This window comes from Ammospiza caudacuta, chromosome 9 (assembly GCF_027887145.1).
Source record: "Ammospiza caudacuta isolate bAmmCau1 chromosome 9, bAmmCau1.pri, whole genome shotgun sequence".
Taxonomy (NCBI): Eukaryota; Metazoa; Chordata; class Aves; order Passeriformes; family Passerellidae; genus Ammospiza; species Ammospiza caudacuta.
The window spans coordinates 30,121,813-30,136,297 of NC_080601.1; the positions used below are offsets into that span (position 1 = coordinate 30,121,813).

The 14,485-nt window shown below is 37.5% G+C and overlaps 1 protein-coding gene across 4 annotated transcripts in view; it reads left to right on the forward strand.

Annotated features, from left to right (window-relative positions):
* The window catches only part of VTI1A (vesicle transport through interaction with t-SNAREs 1A), a 257,663-nt gene that overhangs the window by 157,653 nt on the left and 85,525 nt on the right, over positions 1-14,485 (forward strand). For 2 of the 4 annotated variants that reach the window (XM_058810369.1, XM_058810370.1), the window contains one exon: positions 1,656-1,728. In XM_058810369.1, coding sequence (XP_058666352.1) covers positions 1,656-1,721 — 66 coding nt within the window. In that variant the 3' untranslated portion in view covers positions 1,722-1,728. The remainder of the gene's footprint in view (positions 1-1,655; positions 1,729-14,485) is intronic. The other 2 variants (XM_058810367.1, XM_058810368.1) reach the window with 1 other exon arrangement.

Genomic DNA, 14,485 nt, shown 5'->3' on the forward strand with positions numbered 1-14,485 from the left:
AAATGAGGGAATGGCCTCCCTGGAATATAATACTCATCTTTGTTCCATCACAGCACATAATTACAGAGATCTGAGAGTTAGTGCAAGCCTTCCCAATGAATATGATATTGCTAAGAGCACAACTTGATTGGTGTTATCCAGCACCAGCTTCTACTTGGTATTTTCTTAATAGCTTTTAGAGGAATAAGGAAGAAATTTATGCAAAAAGGTTATGTGACACTGATTGTCGCATCACCTACTGATTCCAGTAATAAGCCTTAAATCTGCCAGCAAATATTTACAGTATTGTGCTCCAGAATAGATACTGGGTTTAATATTGCTGCTGTTCAAATATTCAAGATATAATAGTGGTTTGTTATGGTGAAGGTGATTTGTTATTGGATGACTGCCACTCTCCTCGGCAGTGTTACTGTTTTGATGGATTTGAAACACAGGATGCATTTTGTCTAGTACAACAAAGTTTTTTCAGTAAGAAATCAATGACTCAGGTAATCCTTTCAATCTCATTTGATTATGAAGAGGTAAATATTCAGCTTTCACAAGGAGAAGAATGTTTTTATGTATGTACACAAAGCTGTGTTTTGGGGCATGTTAGAAACAGTGGTCTCTGCTATTTCATAACTGAAATAGTCATAATCATTACATTATCTTTTTACAGTAGATTTTGATGTCCCACTGGTTCCAAGATGTCTAAATTGTCAAAAGATGTCTCTCTTCTAGCTGCCAGTGGGAGAAGAGGTGATAGGAAAGTAACTCCATTTTTCCTGTTATCTTCTAATTTCTAGATTTCCTTTTGTGAGGCACTAATAAACACAAAAAGAGAGGGGACATTTTAATCCCTTTTAAAAAGTAATAGAAATAAACATGAAGTTCACTTGCTTCATAACTTTTCATCTACTCTATTTCATATTTTACCTATTTTGCAATATTTTGAGAGCTGTAGAACAAGACAGCTAATTAGGTGTAGCTGTAGCCTGTAGGTTTCCTTTGTCCTAATAAACTACAAAAATGGTCATTTCAGTGAGTGGGAGCTCCTTACATGAAAAAAACCTACTATATATACTGTATAGCTGTTCCTTCTGTACATGTGCTGTTCACAAAGCATTTGAGCACCCAGGCCACAGGTGGCTGCTGTAAGGTCAGTACAAGTTTTATATTTAAGGGGCAGTATAGACATATTTATTTTACAGAATTGCTAAAGTGATATATTTTGTATTTCTGTTTCTTTCTTTAAACTACAGTCTTTGAAAAACAGTGAAAGAAAGATATGTCTTTCTTTTCATAAAGCATCAGGAACATGGCTGTCTCTTCATCCCTTGATCCTTTCACTGGTGTACACAAACAATATACACACACGTGGGACTTATGGATTCCAATGTATAGAGCTTCTACCTGCAACCCTTTATTTGTAAAGCTTTTGCTCTTTATCCTGACTCACCTTTCTTGCCTCAATGACTTCCCTTGTCTGGGTTTCATATTTATGTAAGTGAAAACAAGACAAGATATTTTTAAATTTCAGAGCTTTGGTGGCTTTACAAGCTTGTTGTGTGCTAACCCTGAAGCTTACTGACATAGGTGACTGCAGAAACCCCTGTCCTTTGTACAGACTGGGCTGCCTGTGCCTTTTACCTTTAATGGGACTCTTTTCTCCCCAGCTTAGAGAAGCAGATGCAAACCTGGGGAAGAGTTCCAGGATTTTGACGGGAATGTTGCGAAGGTAAGGCCAAGGTAGGGACATTTCTGCTCTTTCTTTTTTTCTTCTCTCCCTCCGTGCCTTTGTTTTCAATTTTACTTCAATCTCAGCGTATTGCTGGTGTACCTGACTTTTTTTCACCCAGACTGCTGTGTAGAAGGTCTTTGTATGATAGAAGGCTTTGTCATGCCTATGGAAAGAGTTTTCTAAACCTGAAGGATAGCCCTTGTGTAATGATTTCTTATCTTTGTTTCTTTGTATTTATTTGGGGGATTTTGGATGTTCTAAAACATGGTGGGAGTTTGGATGTGTTCTAAAATTAAGATCTTTTGATGATGATTTTCTGTCTTTCCTATTCTTGAGTGATTTCTGTGTCTTGAGGGGGTTTTTTGTCTGTTAAAATGAGAAAGTTGGTAAATGTTTTGGGGCAGCATAAATTTATGTGCAGACAAAAGGTTAAAATTATCAATTCTACCTAAATAGATGGGACAGACACACTGTCAATGCTTGTGGTTTTAGCATGTTTTTTCCACACTTTCAATGTTATGAAAATTGTTCCTGGGATCAAAATGAGGTGATATGAAAAGGAAAATGTCCTAAAACTCTGTGTGGGACTGAAGGGAGGGAGTTATCCACTGATTATTTCTCCTCTTAAATTTGCATCGGTGCATTCTCAGACAGATTTTTTTTGAATTAGTGGCACCTCTGGATATGTGTTCTTTACCCAGTGAAGCAGCACCTGAGCTTCTCTGTGATGTCTGTATTTCTGTACATATTCAGTTTCCTAAAGAAGAAAAGCATCCCTCTAATAAGCAGTGCTGGGTGCTAAGAAAGCACAGTTTTAAAGGAGTTTAGTGCATCCTCTGAAGAGTTCAGTCTGAAATTACCCTTGCCACAGGCTTTTATGTTGTGTGTTTGCTTAATGCACTTTGCTTATAAAAAAAAAAAAAAAAGAAAAAAGGAAAAAAAGAGGAGAAAATTTTAGCAGAGTTGTTAATTTGTCATTTGGCATAGGAAATGTGAAAACTGGAATTTTATAAGCTGTTCTAAAGCACAAGCTTTATTTCTCCATAAGTCTCCTCAGAAAAATACCTTTGTTAGTTCCTTGTACACCAAATTGACAAAGGTTAAAGTGACTGGACCTGATGCCTTCATTCCACAGATTTCTTACAATTCCAACTCCAAAATGAAACATATAAAATTCTCTGATTAAGACTAATATGTAAATGACACAAGCTAAATTCAAAATCCATGGAGGAAGGAAGTGGCAATTGAAAGGGATGGTTCAGTGGCTGTAGACAATCAAAATAAACTATAAAAAAAATGAAGGAAAAGAAAAGACACCAACTAAACCCAAGTCTCCCCTGGAAGGGCCCTGCGACATGAGCTGTAACGAATATTCTGCATATGTCTCCATTTTGTCAAATCTCATTAAAGGGGTTTCTTGCTTTATGTCAATTGAGCTGTCCAAAAATCATTCATCATTTTAGTGTAAAAAAAATCATGCAGTTATTTAAATAATATCATATTAATGTTAAAGTTCAGCTGTCATTTAATAGTATGGCTTAATCAGACATAGCATTTAGGAAAAATAGTTTTTTCGGGCTTTACTTGGCTTTCAGGTTGGCAGATTCAAATAAGGATTTATGGGTTTCTAAACCAATGTATTCTTTCCATGTTTATGCTTGAGGTACCCCAGCCTTTTTTGCAGCACCCTGTAGTCTGGTTTTTTCAATAAAATAAAGTATCTCCTCATATTGCGTTTGAATACATTTGCAAGTAATTTGGAGAAGCTGAAACAAAAACATATGCTGTAACCTTTGACTTTGTTTTGTGTTTGGGAATCACAGTTAGGAGTCCTAGTTTATAAGTGCTCCATAAGCCAAATGAAAAATATGATCTTTCTGAGATAGACTTGGGCTCTTCTTTTCAGACAAAGGGATTATGTTGTTGAACACCATGATGGCATGTTTCTGTGTGTCAGAACAGCACTGGATTTCCTTGTTCTTCAACAAAAATGCTGAGCTGAGTCACCCATCTAGAAGAAAGGCAGATTAGGATTTAAGCTCAGGTCAGGTAAATGTGCCAAAAGCAATGCCAGCAGAGAAGCAGCTTTCAGTAGACAATTCTCAGGATGTTGTTCAAAACCTTGTGATTGATAGACCTACAGTGAATTTAATTTGTTTGTAACTGTTGGGTAGAAGGATCTAGCATTATCCCAGCCGCAGCATCATCCCAATTTGTTTAGTTACACAAATAATCATGAAATACAGACCCCAAGAAATCAGCATGTATTAGATAAATACAACTGGAAGAAATATAATTATCAGAGATTGGCAGTTGTTTCCTAATTTCTGCATACTTCAGTACACACCACACAATATTTTGCATCATTACTGGAACCAATAAAATAAAACACTGGAGGACCATCTCCACAATATTATACAGAAAAAGTAATGTTAAATTGAACATTGCTCAATATAGTGGCTGTTCCCACAATATCTATTTGCTGATATGCTTGAAGTCATATGCAATGCTAACAACTCTGTGCTTCAAATTAATACCTAACCCTTTCTAATTTTACTGTCTGGGAAAGGTAAAGCAGCATCTCTTTTGAATCTGGCTGAATATATTAAGAGATCATGTATTTAGATAGCTAGAGGGCTAAATTACTGCCTTTGTATGACCTAAATTCCCTGGCCATGTGTTTGTGCATAAAATGTTTTGGAGATGGGGAATAAAAGCAGAGACAGGTTTTGTAGGTGGCCATGGCTCACTAAGGAAATCAGTGGCATAATAGGGACAGGTCTGCCTGTCCCAGTTTGCTGCTCCAGCAATAAGGTACCCAGCCTTATGTATTGGAATTTGTTGTTTCACAATATTTTGAGTATGTGGGTAAAAGTATTTTTGTAATAAGTGTTTTTAAGTATTCTCACATAAAAATAACCTATACCTCCATGATCTTTTTTTTTTTTTTCTGTAGAAACTACTTAGGTTCTACTAAGCTAATACATTCCTCTTATGGCACGGCATTACTAGGATCGGGGGAATGGCTTCAAACTGAAAGAGAGTATGTTTAAATTAGATATTAGGAAGAAATTCTTTATTGTGAGTGCAATGATAGGACATGGAGGTTCAGAAAATTAACTTAGAGTAGGAATTAATTTTTGGATTTAGATGAAGTGTGCAGTTTTTGTCTGTGAGGCACTGGAATGGGTTGTCTCAGGTCTCTATCCCTTGGCCTGTACCCCAGTAAGAGCTGGGGAGTGCACAGTATGCTAGAAAGAAGTAGAAAAGAATGTGTTCTGGAATATCTTCAGGGTTTTGCCCATATCCTAAGCCAATAGCCTAGAAAAGCTTATAAGAAAAGAATTTGGAAAGTCTCCAAGCCACACACAGCCCAGTGGGAAACAAACAAACCTAAAAGTAACCAGATAAAAATTTCAGTAGATTTGAATCTTTTTTCAATTAGCAGATAAGTTCTGTTTACCCCCTTCGAATTGCGGGAAAATATTTTAGAAGAGTGGCTGCTACACTCCAGAACAACTTTTTATCCTGTCTGGTTCACCAGGAAAGTGTTGTGTTAAAAATACTCTTCTAATCTTCAGATTTCAGTGTCCTGAATTGTTGTCAATGATGTTTTGAGGAGCTTATGAACACATCTGCATTTATAAAAGAGACTTTTAAAATTTGATTCCCAGCAGGACAGAGACACTACCTCTGTCTGATAGAAATGAGGCAGTAAAGGTTCAGTTCAGCTCTCAGATAATAAGTTATGTGGCTTGCCAACAGCTGCATGACCAATATAACTGCAGTCAGAAATTAAACGAGACTTCTGGTGAAGCTTTTTCACTCTTTCCAGGAAAATTTTGGGAGTCCTGCTTCTTGCATCACTGCTAGTCAAAGTTTGTTCTACTTTTTTAGACCTTGCAGTTATTTTTCAACACTTCACAGTATTATAGGACAATTTAGGTTGGAAGGGACCCCTAGAGGTCATCTGGTCCAACCTCCTGTTCAAAGCAAGTCTCATTAGAGCAGGTTGCTCAGACTCCAGTCACATTTCAAACACATACAAGGCTGGAGATACCAATGTCTGTCTGAGCAATCTGTTCCAGTAGCAGCTGAGATAAGCAAATCCTCCAGGTACGTCAGTGAAATTTCCCAGCATCCAACTTGTGTCCATTGCCTCTGGTCCTAAGCAGAAGTGGTTTTCAGAATTGGCCTTCAGAGTTTGGGCCTGGATTGCAGTTTTTTTCTAGCAGTTCTCCTACAGCTTCAGCAGTGGGGATGTTGTGGTCATTGGGCTGAGGGGACACTCTGTGTTGGGCAGTTCTTGAAGCAGGGCATGGGGTGCTGTGCCTCCACCCACTGACCCGGCCATGGCCATTCAGCAGTGTATGCACAGGACTTCTTTATTGCTTCCTCTGGCTCCTAGAGATGTGCAAAGTTTAGATTGTCTGTTCTGCCTCCTTGCTTGGCTACAGAGCCCACATTTCCATGTGTCTGAAGAGCAGCAGGGACAGTCATGTCCCTGTGGGGACACAAACCCAAACAAAGAGTGAGTGTTACCACTGCCTTTTCCCCTATTTCCCTACCAATCTCTGTTTCCATCCCCAAAAGTCCATGACAAAAAGCTGGTTTTCTTCTGAGCTAAAGCCTGTTTCAATCATACTTGGCCATGACTGTTGAGTCTCTGCAGTTTTTTGAAGGAAGGTCTTTGTATCACCAATCCAGAGTGGAGTTTAACATACAGCTACATTTGCTTTGTTTTCATGCTAATAGAGGAGTTCCTCTTTCCAGGATATTTGGTCTCAAGCCAAAAGAAGTTTGAGTAGGAATTGTTTCTGCAACTTTTTTGTACATATATTTCTATTTTTACTTCAAGATGTATTTCTACACTGAAAAATGATTGAAACGGTAAATCCTCAAGAAAATGTCTGCTTTCTGTTGAATATTTACAGCTGCAGCTGTTTACTTCAGTAATTTAGACCTTGATTCAGGAGCATATTTAAGCATATGGTTAACTTAAACCAGAGGAGCAAGTTCTTTAACTTGAGGGAGACTGAAAAAGGGGGGGAATAGGTGGCAGAATGATTCTGGGTCATCTCTTGGGGCAACACAGGTTTTATTGTGCTCCTTGCAAATCATGTCCTTAATATTTCTGTTGTTAACTGGAAGCTGTAAAATATGCATAGTGTATTTTAGTGCTTGTTACTGTCAATATAAAAACTTTTTAAATAATTTTCCTGACTTTTAAGCATTTAATATAGTTACTTGATTCTTATGTTATTGTACATTTGCGTTTTGTTATGCAGCTAACCTTTATCAATTATGAGGTGTTGAATCTTTTCAGAAGGAAACTGATAAGCTCTGTGGTGATGGTAATCACAATCTAGTCCTTGGATGAAGAACATACTGCTTGTTATTCCAGATTAAACTTTGGCATTAATTAGTACCTAGTTGTTCCTCGCTTTGTCTCTGACTTTGAAAAGAAACCTTGTTTCTTTGTTGAAGTGATGGACAAAACATCTGGAAAACATAAATGTGTCATCAGCAAAATTGCCAAGGGTGAGCGTTCTTCATCATTAGGGGTCCAACCAAAAAACAGGAAATGTACCTCTAGGTCTGAACAGCAAATATTTTAAAATAGTATGGGACAATATGGGTTCCCTGTCCTTAGTTTAATTATGATGTAATCTGATGCATGTAAGATGCATTTGTTATTTTTAATAATCAATGGAAAACCATTTTCTAAACCTTACTCATCTTTCTTAGACAGTGTTGTTTCTGCTGTTTCCACAATACTTTTGAAAAATCTTGCCATACTTTTATTCAGTGTTAGAAATACTGTTCAGCTCATGCACCATGGAGGGTGCAGAAGTCTTTTGAGCTGCTATTTAACCACCAGCCATCAGTGTACATGGAGAGTTCCAGGCCACAGGCACTGAATGCCTTAAAAAGGGACCAATTTCAACATTGCAGGCATGTAGCTGGGATTAGTTTAATGCCACCGTAGCCTTTGCAAACCTTCATCTCTAACAACCTAAGTGATACAGAGTTAAGTTTTCTTCAAACCTGGAAGAAAAAAGGAACATCATGATTGATCTTCACATCTAGTAACTTAAATGCATGGGATAAAATAAGTCAGTGTTTTAATCTCCTTGTGCCCAGACAGCTTTAGAAGGGGATGTCCCTCATTCAGTGAGGTAAGAGCATTTATGTGGTAGCATTGTTTTATTTTTCAGATTGTTGGAAAGTTTTATCCACATGTTAGGCTGCCTACACTATGTCCATTACGAGCAGGGTTCTCAGCATTCTTCAGACCACATTTCTAATTCTCTTTTTCCATTCCTTTTTGAAGTGTACAATGGTCTTTGTTCTGTCCCCTCCATTCCCTCTTTTCTATCATCTGGAATTGCTATCTCATTTGCTCCCCTTCTGTCTACTCATGTCCAGCTGAACAGCTGGAAAGAACATTAACACACAGTTGTGTTTCTGCAGGAAGGCAGGATCCCAGTGGATAATTATCCTAGCTAGTCCTAGACTGCATATACTAACAATGTAAAGCATCATGATAGGTTAAGTATTGTGTAACCCTTCGTGGTTGTTTTCTGCACAGGGAATGTTGAATGCCATTAAGCAGCTAGAGCCTAAAAAGGTTCACAGTGTCATGGGTGAAACAAAAGGCATTTCACAGCCAGCATTGTCCTGTCTGAGCCACAGCAGGTATCCCTCAACATGCTTCCTTGAGAAGCCATGTCTTATATCTGCATTAGCAGTGCAGGGCTTTCCTGCAGTAGTTGCAAGGAGATTCCAGTAGGATGAGCTCTCTCTGATGTGATGTTCAGGAATGGTGAAGGTAGGGAACATGCTTTGGATATGATATGGTTGTTCATGTGAAGGAGAGAAACTGTTAGCAAAAGCTGGCATTGGTAATTGCTGAAATAATTGGACACAACTTTTCAGAAATCAATTAAGTCAAACTCTTTAAGGCCAGTAGTTGATTAGGGATCATGTTCTTGACACTACTCACACTATAACTGTGAAAGAACAACATAGGTTGAATTTTGCACATGCCATTTACTTCAGTGTTTAAGCCATAAATTCCTGAATGTTACATTTTCTGAACACAAGGTATCTATGATATCTTGCCACTGGGTCACTTCCTTTTAATCCATATATTTACCCAAGGAAATAGAACCACCTCGGAAATTATTTCAGAAAAGTTCATCCTTTTGTGTTAAGGCAGGATTGACTGACCCTGTTTTAATCCTGGCAGATATTTGTTTGGCCTGTTCTCCACTGATCAACATTCCCCATCTCTTCAGTCAGATATTTCCAAATTTTCCCTAATGTTTAGCCCAAATCCTTTTTCCTGTGTAGACAGAGTTGTTTTATGTACTGGTGCATGTGAGGCGATTTCTGGTGACTTGTGCTGTGAAAAGAAATTTCTGCTCAACCTTTCAAGAATTAGAGAACATAAATAAAAGTCTACGGAATTAAATTACAGTTTCTAGTTTTCATCAAGCCAGGCCTTTTGAAGGAATGTAAAAATAGAAGAGGTGGATTTTGTTCTAATAGGCAAATCCTGGAAGCTCAGCCTTTCCAAACAGTAGCTTTATGTGTACATGTCCTGGAGCTTTGCAAATAGAAACATCCAAATTAAATCATTCTCATAAAGTTGCAGATCTGGACTAAAACTAGACTGTATACTGTGCTGACTGAAAGCAACATTTGCAAGACAAAATTACAAAAGACTGAGATTTAACATTTTTGGTAGCACTTACCAAACACTTAAAGAAAAAGACAGTAACTGTGTCAAACAAATATGATTTTAACTCATTTCTCCCACCATTGCCCATAGACACACCAGTATTTTGGACAGAGATAGTGTTTGAAAACAAATGGAGGAATGCAAATTGATTTGCCTCATCTTCTGTCAGGTAAAAAAGCTCCTTTGTGCCTTCTGAGTGTGATTTCCGTGGCACTTGGCACTTTTCTTGCCACACTTGATTGAAATTGTTGACTTTTAATAAAAGCAAAGTTAATTTGGCTTTCCAGCATGATTCTGATTGCACACTAAGAGCTTTATCTTTAAGAAAACAATGGAGTGATCCAACTGGTATAAAACTGATGTGATATCAGGATCTTGTCCTTATTAGCTAATCTTTCAGCTAATAACTTTAGTTAGATCATTTTCAGTCCAGTAGTAGGTCAGACTTCTGGCTAATAAGAGATTAACTCACCAACAACTGGGAAAAGGAAAACTCACCTGAGTGCAATTTGTGTCCAAGTCAGTCAGTGATGTTCTACCTCAAAACCCAGGACCTGAACCTGCCAGTCATAGTTGTGTGAGTGGTTTGCTCATCCCTAGCCCTAATGTTGAACATGGATCTCTTTAATTTTGAGCAAACCTTGGTTGGGGTAGGGTGGGTGGTGTTTTGTAGTTGCCGTTGCTGTTATTATTGTAGTTTTACAAAGAAGGTCATAAGTTATGACTTTGGGGTATCACTCACTTTGTTACAGATAAATTAGTGCTGCTGTGGGACAATACCAAAACTGAGGAAGAATTTATATCCCTGGTAGCATGTAATATGTTGTATTGGACCTTTAAAAGTCTGCAGAAGAAATGTTCACGCATCACTAATCTGCTGAGCAGCTCTCAGAAGAATAAAAAAGCCATGAATGATAAAGTGTGGCCATACAGTGAGAGATTGTTTAGTCGACGTGGTGATAGGAAGGATGAAAATTTCCTGATTCTGACTGGCTCTTTAACTATTATGGAAGATCCAACCCAAGCCTTTCTATGGTTCTCTGACTTGAATTTAAACAAGAAGGCAAAAAAAAAATCAGTGTGGAAATTGAGAAAAATGAGAAAGACAGAGAAAAATTATTTTGCTGTAAATATTGGTATTTATGTTCTCTGCAACATTTGTGTAGCTCTAAAATAGTTTGTGCAGGATCTCACTGTGTAGCATTTTTTACCTTGGAGCTCTTTTTCAGCTTGGAGTTTGCTATATTAACCACAGTGTAACCCAGAAGGTTTTTGTAACATCTGTGAGTTAGAGCAAAGTCTTCATATTTTCTTTTACTTATTTTATACATCTACTGATAATTTAAGATGGCAACACTAATTATTCTTCTTGAAGAAAAAATTGCATCTCTAAAATTATTTTTGCACCCACTCCCCACTTTCCTCCTGGTAAAAATGCTTGTGCAAGTGAAAAAAAAACACCCACTGTTGTTTCTCTGACATGCTTATCATGGCCGCCAATAATGCGTTTAAATAGGGAATTGTTTGAGAAACATGATTCTAAGTGTGTCCAATCTTGCTGGGATGTTGGGAAGCATATGGTCTTCTTTATCCATGCCAAGAAACTTCCTTGCTACTTTCTGTCACCGCTGTATTTTTCAGATGCATTTTTCAGCGTGAATGGCACACACGTGTTGATTGTGAAGGTAGCATTCTTTCAGTACTGCCTTAAGCTAATTACTCTTAGTGGCAGTGGAGCTTTGTAGCTCATTTGTCAACAGCTATTTATGCTACTACACCAGTACAAAGCAATGTTTCACATTACCAGTTTACCAGACTATTACACCATTGTGTTTTAATCCACTGTAGGTGGATGGAGAATATGAGCCATCTGTTTTATTTAATGATATAATCAGTAAACAATATATGCACTTTACACATTTGGTCATTAAAGATGCCCATATTGTTGGACCCTGTATTTACATTGTAAATTGGCGCATTCACATATCATCTTGTTCTGGTGTCAAAGGCTTGCTGTGTTCATAAGCTGGTACAAAGCAAGCTCAGTAACTGCTCAAACCCAGTGCAGGTGGTCGAGCTAGTTGCCACACAGATCAAAAGTCAAACAACTGTGAATCTTCCTTTGAAAAGGCATTTAGAGAGACAAGGCCAGTCTTATCTTCACAAACAAGAAAGAGTTATAGATATACATCATGAAGTTATGAGAACAAAAGGGGGTTTTATAATCACTCTGCGTCAGAAAATCCAGTACTGCAGACTTTTGTGAAGACATCTTTGAAATATAAAGAGCATCTTATTTTCCTGGACAAAATTTAAAGGACTGAGTCTGAATTATTAAATATGAGATGGTTCAGTCATTACAAAACTTTGGAGACAAGAAGTTGCTTTCTCTTACAGTTGATTTAATTTAATTTTATTTTCAGCAGTGCTTAAGCAGAATGAAACAGACAGTAATTGCAAAGCCCAATCTTATTGAAGGGGCAGAGGTGAATGGGTGTATTTGTGCTAGAAACAAAGGAAATTGGTCGATATTTCAGTTTCCCCAAAGTATCCCTCATAAGCGCCAAAACATAATCACCAAAATACATTAAAAATTAATTTACAAGTAAAATCTTGCTTGCTGGCACATTTGTAAGGAGGTGAAAGATCACACAGCCCCATATTTAAACAGTAATGTTCATTTTAGTGTTTTACTTAACAACTTGTGCTTAAGATGCCCAGAATTTGAAATCGTTACTGGAGGACTCAGTCTCACTTCTCATTGTGTTTTATGAGGAAATAGAATTGGATTTATCACCACGTGAAGGCTTGGCTGGCATTGATGGTAGACAGGGAGGGGAAAGGACTTGTGGAATTTGTATGACTGAGAGTGAGTTGGCAGGTCCTCATGGCTGGAGGAGTCTTGAGCTTCACACCACAGCTTGGTTTCTGTTCATTTTGATTTCTGTCCTACATAATGCAGATGGAATCAGAGGCACTAGGGGTATACCCACTAACAAAGTCTGTATGCTGAAATGTGTTCACTTTTCATTTACTCCTAGAGACATGAGGAAATAGCTTTCAAAGTCTTTAAATCTATTTCAAAGGCAAGCTAATTATATTATTGGGGGTTTTCTTAATCTTGAGGTATGAAGAAAGAAGACTTTTTTACTAGGACTTTTTTGTATTGGCATGAATTTTAGAGATAAAGTATTTTCAAGTGCATGAGCAAAGAGAAGAAAATATCTCATTTTATGAGCTATTATATATATTTCAAAATATGCACTATTTTCATAGTTAAAATATTTAAAATACTACAAAAGACTCAGCTATAAGTCTTCCTTTTTTAGTCTTTTCATAGGTATTTCATGTAAGTTGAATATTAAGCATTGGCAGGTTTCCATAGGCTTCGTATTGCCTTTTGATTTTGAGATATTTTGTAACCAACTTATTTCTAATCTTATAAAGGGCTTGAGATTTTTTTCCCCCATCCCAATCCAGTAAAAACAATCAGAAACTTGGCTACTGATATTTGATTCTTAGCTTTGTCCTGGGTATATCTTGGGTAACTGTGAACACATCTGTTTCTGTGTATCTCTAAAACGAGGATAATGTTCCATATCACAGCCAAGCATTCCAAGAGCAAATGCTCTTAATTAATCTGTGCATGGTCCTCACATGACCTGATGAGAGTTTGTGAATGATAGACTGACTGGTAGTGGTGCCCATCCTGATTTGGAGTCATGGCTTAAATCCATGGAGTCATGGATTTAAAAGGAGTGAAAGAGAAGCATGGGAAGAATTTAGACTAGAGGGGTATGGAGTATCTAATTTCCCATAATAGTCTATTGGCAAGTACATACCTCATCTCCTCAGCTATTGAACTGGGAGAAAGCTAGGAGAAAGACTAGGTATCAATTCTTTGTTGTCTTCTTCAGATATCAATTTGAGGGCTACAGGTGACAAGCTCATCTTATGTTGGGTGACATTTTTGCTTTGTGGCAGACAGAAAAGAATGTTTGAGCTGGTTTAACAAATAGAATTAACACATCCCTGAGACATAATGGTGTGTGTATATAGATACAGAGATCTATATATATAGAGAGAGAGAGTGTGTAACAGTAATGTTAAATTTGATGTGCTAGCCCAGGCAACTTCTTCCTTCTAAATCTCTCCTTACTGCTTCTGTCAGAAATTTTGTTCTTATTATTTGCTGTGGACTGTGATGCATTATTTTTGGCTGCTGTCAACCTGCAATCAATTGGGACTTTACAAAAATCTGTTAAGTACTTTAGGGTTCCTCAAAGCAGAAGCAGATGCAATGTTTTATGACTTACTATCACAGCACTGCTATTTAATTGTCAAAGGAGGTGTGGAGGAGACATGGGCTCAGGGATGAAGGTAGACAGTAGCTTCTTCTGCCTAAAATTACCTTTGTCACCATCACCTCTCACCTGTCGAGAAATAAAAAGAAACATAGTTTGTTACAGAACAGATGGGTAAAGCCACAGAGATACTCTGGGAATACATAAAAATGCTATCTGGTGTAGTAACTTGATGACCAAAAACATACTAGTGAGCCTTTGAAATGCCAGTATTTTACTGCACAACTCCTGATTGAAAAAGAAAATAAAAACATGTATTTTAATTGCGTTTTGCTGAAATATCAATTGAAATGATGGTGGTCTTAGCTGTAAAATTAGAAGAAAGGTTCTTAGACAGTTTGTGTAGCAGGCACATGTTGAAAGCTGGACTAGAATGAGGTCTGAATGTGGTGTCTGTAATGATGCTGTAGAGCATAATTTCCATGAAGAGTGCTCTTTATAGAACATCTCTTGTGCCTGGTGCACTTGGTTGGTCATATTTTCATCACCATCTTTGAATAGTTGAATAATTAGAAAAGCTCTACCAGCAAGGAGTGAGAGAATCAAGCTTCCACATGCCAGTTCCATCAGATGCTTCCTATTTAAGGAATCAAAGTGATCAAATGAGATGAGCATTTATAATCCTTCATGCAAGGATTGCTCTCAAGGAGTTTT